The sequence below is a fragment of the Salvelinus namaycush genome, chromosome 12 (genome assembly GCF_016432855.1).
Source record: "Salvelinus namaycush isolate Seneca chromosome 12, SaNama_1.0, whole genome shotgun sequence".
Lineage (NCBI taxonomy): Eukaryota > Metazoa > Chordata > Actinopteri > Salmoniformes > Salmonidae > Salvelinus > Salvelinus namaycush.
Window position 1 is genome coordinate 35431400 of NC_052318.1, and position 9272 is coordinate 35440671.

Genomic DNA, 9272 nt, shown 5'->3' on the forward strand with positions numbered 1-9272 from the left:
AAATACATTCCAAGTGACTACCTCATGAAGCTGGTTGAGAGAATGCCAAGACCATGCAAAGCTGTCAAGGCAAAGGGTAGCTACTTCGAAGAATCTCAAATATATATTTTACCTTTATTTAACTGGGCAAGTCAGTTAAGATCAAATTCAATTACGTCTCAGGAACAGTGGGTTAACTGCCTTGTTCAGGGGAAGAACAACAGATTTTTACTTTGTCAGCTCGGGGATTCGATCTTGCAACCTTTCGGTTACTAGTCCAACGGTCTAACCACTAGGCTACCTGCCGCCCCATATAGAAATATACTTTGATTTGTTTAACACTTTATTGGTTACTACCCGATTCCATATGTGTTATTAGTTTGTCTTCACTGTTATTCTACAAAGTAGAAAAAAAATAAGAAAAACCCTTGAATGAGTAGGTGTGTCCAAACTTTATATAACTTACAAAAAAAAAATATATATATATAGGGCATTCCGAAAGTATTCAGACCCCTTGACTTTCTCCACATTTTGTTACATTACAGCCTTATTCAAAAAATGGATAAAAAAATAAATAATAATAATCCCCCTAATCTACACACAATATGACAAAGTGAAAAAAAACAGGATTCTAGATTTTTTTTTAAATGTATAAAAAATTAAAAGAAATACATTATTTACATAAGTATTCAGCTATGAGACTCGAAATTGAGCTCAGGTGCATCCTGTTTTCATTGATCATTCTTGAGATGTTTCTACAACTTGGAGACCACCTGTGGTAAATTCAATTGACAAAATTATTTGCAAAGGAACACACCTGTCTATATAAAAGGTCCCATAGTTGACGGGGCATTTCAGAGCAAAAACCAATCCATGAGGTCAAAGGAATTGTCCGTAGACCTCCGAGACAGAATTCTGTCGAGGCACAGATCTGGGGGAAGGTACAAAATAAATTCTGCTGCATTGAAGGGCCTCCATCATTCTTAAACGGAAGAAGTTTGGAAAAACCAATAATCTTCCTAGAGCTGGCCGCCCGGCCAAACCAATCAGGCCTTTACAGTAGAGTGGCCAGACGGAAGCCACTCCTCAGTAAAAGGCACATGACAGGCCGCTTGGAGTTTGCCAAAAGGCACCTAAAGGAATCTCAGAACATGAGAAACAAGATTCTCTGGTCTGACGAAACCAAGCATACAGCCAAGACAATGCAGGAGTGGCTTCGGGACAAGTCTCCGAATGTCCTTGAGTGGCCCAGCCAGAGCCCGGACTTGAACCCGATTGAACATCTCTAGAAAGACCTGAAAATAGTTGTGCAGCGACACTCCCCATCCAACCTGATAGAGCTTGAGAGGATCTGTAGAGAAGAATGGGAGAAACTCCACAAATACAGGTGTACTAAGCGTGTAGATCGAGGCTGTAATCACTGCCAAAGGTGCTTCAACAAAGTACTGAGTAAAGGGTCTGAATACTTATGATTTTTTTTAATTTTTTTTTTTAAATAAGGCTGTAACGTAACAAACTGTGGAATAAGTCAAGCGGTCTGAATACTTTCCAAAGACACTGTATTTATCCCCCCAAAAAGGTTGACCTCTTCTTTAAATTGTTAAATAAATGTTTAACTTCTATGGCTGCTAAAGAATTGGATCAGAATTTGTTTCATCAATAAGGCTGTAATTTGCTCAGTCAACTAACAGATTGGATAATCAGGCCACAAGCTTAACTGCTTCAGTGGTTATTTCAGAGGAACTTTGTCCCGCCTCTGACATCTTTGATCTCCATAGAAACAACTGTGCCCTTTGTGGCAGTAACTCAATTTTCTATAGCTACTGGTTCCATCTTCTCGCTCCCTGCAGTAGGCACCAACTCTATTTCAGCCTCCTCCACTGCAGCGCCATTCATGAGTGGTTTAGCATTTTCGGCTGTGTGGCTAACCGATTCAGGAGACAAAGAGGTTTGTTCAGGTGGCGTGCCTGTTGGACTGCCCTGATCTGCCAGAACCCCATCCATGACTGCCAACTGCTACAGAGGAATGAAAACATTGGAGAAATGTATTCAAGCCACCCGAGAAAGCTTTTACATGTGCCATTAGAAAAATCTATATCCACTTACTCTCTGGAGATCTGTCATTTTCTTCTCACCCTCTGCCTTTTTCTGTGTTATGGTTAACAGGTGATCCAGAATGGACTGCTTTGGCTGCATGCCCTTGTCAAAATGATTATACATGCCACACCAAAACCTGTCAAATAAATAATGCAATTGGTATTCTATCAAATTAAACACAAATTCAAATGTTTGAAAAAAATACTCTGTACAGCTATTGCTCATGTACATTGACAATATATTGATTTGCTCATAGTGGAAAACTCAGGAAACCAATGAGAACTTACTTGAAATTCAACGGCAATGTGCTTGGCCTCAGAACCTCCCTCCCTAATGAGCATTTGTGCAGAGGATTTCTGTACTGATGGCGGTTCTCCCAGAGAAACGGCCAAACGGAGAAGGTCCTCTCATAAAGTCTGAAAATTTAAAGGATCAATTGTTCACGAACAGATTAAAACCTCCAAATCGGAAATTACTATTACAGAAAAGGAAATCAGATGTCTGCATAGGCACTGCAGTTTATTTCAGGGACTCCTCACCGCATCTCCTCTCGCTCTCTTTGGCAGTTGCCAATGAAATTTCCAAACTGGCAGGAGTAAACATGGTTGTGGATTTCCAAAAGGTACTTCTCGTTGTACTCAAATCCACAGGGGTACTGCTCCATGAGATTCCAAAGACATTCAATGAACTGGGTGAATACAGGGGACACCTCCTTGGGATCCCCATCCACATGCCCACACCTGCAACTCAATATTATATCTGTTATCTTCTTATGTCCTATGTACACCATGAAGATCTTATGTTAAGACTTATCTGGGTTTTAGCTTGTCCGATAGTTCAGTTGTTTTCGTCTCAAAGTTGTGTAATTTAGTAGACACCAACATGGTTAGAAGATTAGATGATTAGCCTTGTTCCAAATATATTAGATGTTAATACCTTTGCGTGAATTTATGACCCATAGATATCCATTCTTTTTCTATCAAAACCTAAAATAAGAAATAAACAGAACGGGAGTTTAAATAGTGTTCAAATTATTATATTTTGTAGACAATAACTGTGCTGTCCAGCACACAAATACTCATATTGTCAAGATACTGTAAGCAAACCACTCTGTTCTCACCATGAGTCCCTTAATGGTACGATAGAAGGGGTCCAAGAGGATGCTGGCCAGAGAACACACCTGGGCTGTGCGATCCCAGCCATCTGAGCAGTGTACAAGCACACTAGCCTTATCCTCAGCCAAAGCCTTAGCAGAGACAAAGGATAGCTCAGAACCACATCATACACGCTAGTTTAAAAAACTAGATGGATACAGAGAAAAAAGGATAATTTGTTTTCATACATTTCTATGGTTATAGGTACTAAATAAGAATGTGTTGCTGCGTTTATATTGAACTAAGAAGATCGCTACATGGCAGGATGTCTATTACCTTAGCAAGAAATACTCCAGCATCCATCACAGCCTTGATGTGACGCAGCCAACCAGAATTCTCCAATCCCGTCAAGTAGTCACTCATTGTTGGAGACTTCATAGCACACACTGAAAACAGAAGATGAGAACTAAGCACCTTATAAACTTGACTTTGTCAAGCATGAACTTTGCCTGGTCTTTAGTCCATGCTGCAAAATGACTTTTCACTTTAGTAAATGATTAATAAGTACATCCGATGATTATGGTTCATCGTTTTAATGTGAGAGCAATGACAGTAACCTTCCAGAAGCTTCTGCAGACTGTTCCTCATGACATGGATATTCTCAATGCCCACAAACTGAAAGCGGATGTTTGAGTAGTTGTCCTCATTCTCGTATCCCTTCCCTGCTGCTCTATTGGCCATGGCATTCAACTGGGGAAAAAAACAGGATGGTTCAGGTTAGGATGGGGCAAATGAAACATACAGGGGAAATTAGCAATACAATTATCTGAAAGCGTGTTTATTACCTTAGGCCTGGTATCCACCACATACATGAAGGTGCTTTTGGGATTAGCCCGGCTGATTGCCTGTAGCATCTCCTCATCTTCTACACATCGACCACTTAACCCGGACAGGGGCTGGCTACAGCGGCAAATGGCAGCCTGGTAGATGAGGGGGAAACCAAAACAGCTTCACCATGAAGTGCATTTGGAATGCCATTGTAATCATTAACCCTCCTGCTGTGTTCCGGTCGAATTGGACCGATTTACAAGTTCCCTCTGAAAAATGTAGTTAATTTAATCTGATTGTCATAAGGTTCCATGACTTTGTCCACACCGGGCATCTGAACACACAAAATACATTTTGATAATTTTCATTACATTTTGTGTGTTTTATTTAACTTTTGTACACCTGTGGTGTTCCCGGTCAAAAATGACCAGTCATTAGAAATGAATGGGTGAGACTACAATTAATGTATAAAATTGAGTTCAGGCACATGCCCATTCATCAGATGGACACACTTCCTCTCCCAGACCCCCAAATGCATGTGTGTTTGAACACACACACACACACACACACACACACACACACACACACACACACACACACACACACACACACACACACACACACACACACACACACACACACACACACACACACCTCTCACTCCCCTTCTTGGCTTCCATGGCAACCCCCACGGGAACCTTTCCCCAATAGAATCTTCCCCCAAACGGGAACCACACCTGTTGGCATTCTCACAAACAATTGCAACATTGTCTCAATAATATATACAACTTTTCTCACAGCTCTGGTACATAAAGCTTTTTTGAGACCTTGCTCACGATTCATTCTGTGGCAGCACAATGACCAAACGATATACTGTATGTGAGGCTCTTGACCATATCTTTGAGTCCTCACCAGTGGACAATATGTTTCATCTGAGTATTTGTAGTCAAAATAATCCAAACATTATGCTTTTTTTAAATTCAAAAACTAGTTGTATGAGTTCAGGTCAATGAGGCCTACAGGCCATAAATAGGAAATAGAAGTTCAAAACATGTGAATGTTCACAAGAACTTAAGTTGATAAAAAGATCTAACAACATTAGGTGATAATATATGTATTATTATGGATTTTTAATCAGTTATAATGGGACGGTAATTTTGGACTGGGAAAACAGAATTAATTAACGTGAAACGAACACAACAGGAGGGTTAACAGATACAGTAAGTATAGCATGAGAGCAGAGATGAGACTGACCCTTGCATTAAATAAGGGAGAGTCTGAACTTACATTACTTTCCTTGTGGTAGTAGGAGAGAGTAGGAATGCGCCCCCTGCTCCTGAATTTGGCACTCCCAAAGACTGTGCCCTTGCTTGCGGTTTTAGGAATGCCCAGTTCTGAGTGATATGTGCTGCAAAGCTAAGCAATCCAGAGGGAACAAAACAATGTGTGCATGCATTAGTTGCAAATGCCTTTGCTTGATGAAAGAGCTAATGCAAAACTAAAGAATTGCATGGGGGAGGCAAGACAGCATTTGTTTGACAAAAAAACAAATCCAATAAAGAGTCTGAAAGGCATATGATTGCTTAACTTACCTCATAGTTCTTGTTGAGGTCTGTCATTTCCCAAAACTCATTGGGCAATCCCATTCTTTTGAAATCCATGGCTGAGTCAATAAAGCCCCAACCATTTCTTCTCTCATCATCATCTTGTTTTGGGTTGTAAAGAAAAGCATACAACTCTTCCACTTTCCCTATAAAAAAATGGCCAATGTTACTGTAAAGACGAATTGTATAAATATTAACAGTGGATCATAATTGTGTTTTTCCCCGAAAGGGAGGAGGGTTGATCTGGAATGCTACTGTAAGTACCTGGTTGGGAGAGTCTGACCAGGGACTGATGAACATTTTGGCAGTCCCTCTCACTGGAAATGACAAAGTGAGCCACATGGAAATTCTTGCAGGAAATGTGAAGTGGGCATCCCATGGCTGTAAGAGGGAGTTTCTCTACTGTGGCTATGAGATGGTGTAACATCTGGTGAAGATGAGAGAGAAACCAAAAACTATTAATCTTGAGTCCTGGCTTTTAAGTTCCCTACCACTTCAATATTGGCAGAAACCCAGATAGGTGTAGACCTAATATTTGTGTCACCACCCCTGCTACCAAGGGGCATATAGTTGCTTACACACCAACTTAGCCTACATCCTATCCAGTGCCTTCATATATGTGAACAGTGAAGGTGTACATAGTATGGGAAAGGGCCATGGGTTGCTTTCATACCAGGCAATTACACCCCTTTGGCACTCAACCCTTGCCATGCTCTCTGAGCAAGTGTCATACCCAGGTTTCCTTGCGAGTGTTACAGGAGGTCTCCACAAAGATTAGATGGGTTGCTGTTAGATAGAGAGTGCCAATGGCTGGCTTCTTTGCAGTGTATCGATCCAACAATTTCACTTCTTCCACCTGTCATTTCAAATAAAAACGACATTAGGACAGATTGAGTCACCACATGCCATTCTCTGAATAACAAATATCAACAGGTGAATATGAATGGCTGAGAAATAATTTCCAAGCACTCTTACTAAAACCAACACCAGGAAATCCTGGAGACCTAGAGGTTCCAACACAGGTATGCTGACATGCAGGAATGTAACTTTAGTTAACTAACTAGCTGTTGCTTGTTGTGACTGTCCGTCTCATGACAACTATAGTAGCTAGCTAGCTAACAATCAAACATTACTAACTTAACAGTGTTATGTAGCTAAATCAGAGAGCAGGCATATGATTCCGTTTTAAAACTATCCTATGAAACGTAACAGGCTAGATAACGAAGTCAGGTAATGTTAGCGTAGTTGCTATCTAACTAGCGTTAGTTATTGCCAGTTAGCATCACTGGCTAACGTTAGCTAGTGGCCACCTACCTTTGGCGTTAAAATGTGCTCCATCGTCCAATGCCAAGAAATGGGTGCTGGTCTAAACAAGATTCATTTTTTAAAAGCGACTTTTTTCTTATTGTCGGTTGCTATTTCCCGAAGAAACTTAGCACATTCTGTAATTCTGCCTTCCTACCTAGCGCCAGCCAGCCTAGCAATAAAATGTTGGTACGTTCAAGGTCGCCTAATTTGTAAGGAACTTCCTCTATATTTGGAACTTTTAGCAGGGTCCTCCTGTTTCAAGCGAAATGTTACAAAGTTAGTAAAATTTTACAGTGTAGCAGTTTTCAAATTCATGTAGCCATGTGTCATTTGTGCTACAGTAGGACCATTTGCACATGAAAGAAATGCCTACCAGACACATGCATGACTTAGTAGTGTGCCTTTGTACAGCATGTGTATGTGTACAAAATGTCTGGACATCAATTACATGCATTTGCTGAGACAGCTTATTGGCTTTTTCAAACACACCCTCATCACTGTTCCATTTTTGTCAATTTGCTCTGATTTTAGCAAGGGTAAAATACCAAAGTTGTGCTGATGTGAGATATTATTGTACAGCTGCAAAATTGGTACTTTCAATTATATGAAATACAACGCTTGATTAAATCATAAGAACATCCTACTCTTGTTTATGCTTTTGTTGTAATCTCGATGTTGTTTAAAAAAATAATATAACCTAAAGCTTTAATTAATTATGTTTAGAAAAGGTTATGAATGCTTTCAAAGAAAATCACTCACTGTATAAGCCCCTTTTCAGTACATGACACATACTACGTCACGCACAGAAGCACGGGACTTTAGGATGCAGAAAGAAAGCCATCACCATCTGTACCCGTTATGTATAGCCTATATTTACGTAGTTATTACTTATAAACAACAAAAACGTTTTGGGGTTGTAATACGCTTGCAATGTTATTTGGATTATTGCTTGAAAAATTGCTCAGATTATATTTGGTTGTGATCTTTGCAAAATACCTATTTTGGATGCAGCAGTTGTTAGTTTGAATGCTAACGCTCATTGACAGGCTGGAAGCAAAGCTAGCCAAAGAGCCATTATACTGGTTTATTTGTATTTTTTTTGTAAAACACAGTTGATTTGCGATGATGACACAAACAGTATATTAAGTAGGACATTCATACAGATCTTACAATCTAATTATAATCTAAAAGTATTGTGAAATGCACTCATAAGCAACATGTAAATGTAGTTTTTTTTTACCCTGGTGGTCTATGAGAACTCCTTGTTTTCTGAAAGCAAATAAACTATGCAAAATATGTTTTGCAAGTGATGGATCAAGTAGCCTGTAGTTTTGTAGACTTTTTGAATGGTCTTCAAGGAGCAAAAACATAGCGCAATGGTCTTCAGCGCAAAAACCTAATGAAAAGGCATCTGGTAGAAGTAAATTGATCCACCATTGTATAGTTAGTTGGCCATTCCTATGGGGGAGGTGAATGGGGATTTGGGGATATACACTGAAAATAAGGTCCGAGGTTAACACAGGTTTAGGAGATCTTATACCTTTTGTTCTATGAGATAATTATCAGTCAGTTAAAATTACTTTCATTAATTATTAAGCCTTTGTGTGCTTTATGTGCTTGTTTTGATTAAATGCTTAAACATTCACAAAAAGTGATGTTGCAGATTAAGATACTCTCATTCAACAAAATGTATAAGATCTCCTAAACCTGTGTTTACCACAGACCTTATTTTCGGCGTTTATCCAAAAACAGTACAAAAAGCCCATTAATTTCCCCATCGGCTTCGGCCAACGAGCCATGGCGGAGTTAGCCGCCATTAGTCCCTAAAAAAAGACACCATTACTATTGCTCTGGAATGTCAAGATGGATATTTATAATGGGCGTGTTCCTCTGCCCAGGCGTTGCTGATGCATGCCAGATTTTACAGCGCCTGGATATAATATTTTAGATAGGGTACTGTATCAGCTAACCACATCATATATTATAGCAATCTGGTGCCAGACGGCACAATCGATGACTGAGACTGCCGCGCAGAAATATCAGCCCACAGAGAGAAGCACGAGATTGAACTTCACTCAACTTTCTAGAGCACTGGTCACCAAACGGTCGATCTCCAATGCATTGCTAAATCGATCGCCAAACATTTCTGTAAAAAAAAACAACGATGAAGCCTTGTGTTCCTATTTGGTTTATTCGTTTTGGGCTCTTGGGGGTAGATGCACCTGATTCAACTGCCCTGCGCGCCAGGAAGGCAAACTGTTGACATTTTGAACCATTTCATGTGTCTGAAGGTATAAACTCTGCCTTCCCGGCGGGCCCAGAGAGCAAATCAAGTGCACTATAGGTCTACAGCTGGCCAATC

At 40.0% G+C, this 9272-nt stretch overlaps 1 protein-coding gene across 3 annotated transcripts; it reads right to left on the minus strand.

Moving 5' to 3' along the window:
- Positions 1-1472: 1472 nt before the first annotated feature.
- LOC120056565 (myotubularin-related protein 8-like) lies at positions 1473-7095 on the minus strand. Of its 3 annotated transcripts, none has more exons than XM_039004751.1 (14): positions 6917-7095; positions 6336-6458; positions 5867-6029; positions 5591-5748; positions 5286-5414; positions 4016-4150; positions 3788-3920; positions 3507-3616; positions 3197-3322; positions 3013-3062; positions 2616-2816; positions 2364-2492; positions 2086-2212; positions 1473-1992 (listed from the first exon to the last, which is right to left on the minus strand). In XM_039004751.1, the coding sequence occupies exons 1-14, from the start codon at positions 6938-6940 to the stop codon at positions 1786-1788; spliced, it is 1815 nt and encodes a 604-aa protein (XP_038860679.1). In that variant the 5' UTR covers positions 6941-7095; the 3' UTR covers positions 1473-1785. The 3 variants fall into 3 exon arrangements, with proteins under 3 accessions (XP_038860679.1, XP_038860678.1, XP_038860680.1); XM_039004750.1 differs by having other exon boundaries at positions 1473-1995; XM_039004752.1 differs by lacking the exon at positions 6917-7095 and having other exon boundaries at positions 1473-1995; positions 6276-6374.
- Positions 7096-9272: the final 2177 nt, after the last annotated feature.

Excerpts from the sequence above, each read along its gene's own strand:
- LOC120056565 (XM_039004750.1), bottom strand. The coding sequence starts at position 6,940 with ATGGAGCACATTTTAACGCCAAAG. Across the intron at positions 6,459-6,916 it reads AGCACATTTTAACGCCAAAG|GTGGAAGAAGTGAAATTGTT; the intron begins GTAGGTGGCCAC and ends TTGAAATGACAG. Across the intron at positions 3,921-4,015 it reads TGGTGGATACCAGGCCTAAG|TTGAATGCCATGGCCAATAG; the intron begins GTAATAAACACG and ends TTTTTTCCCCAG.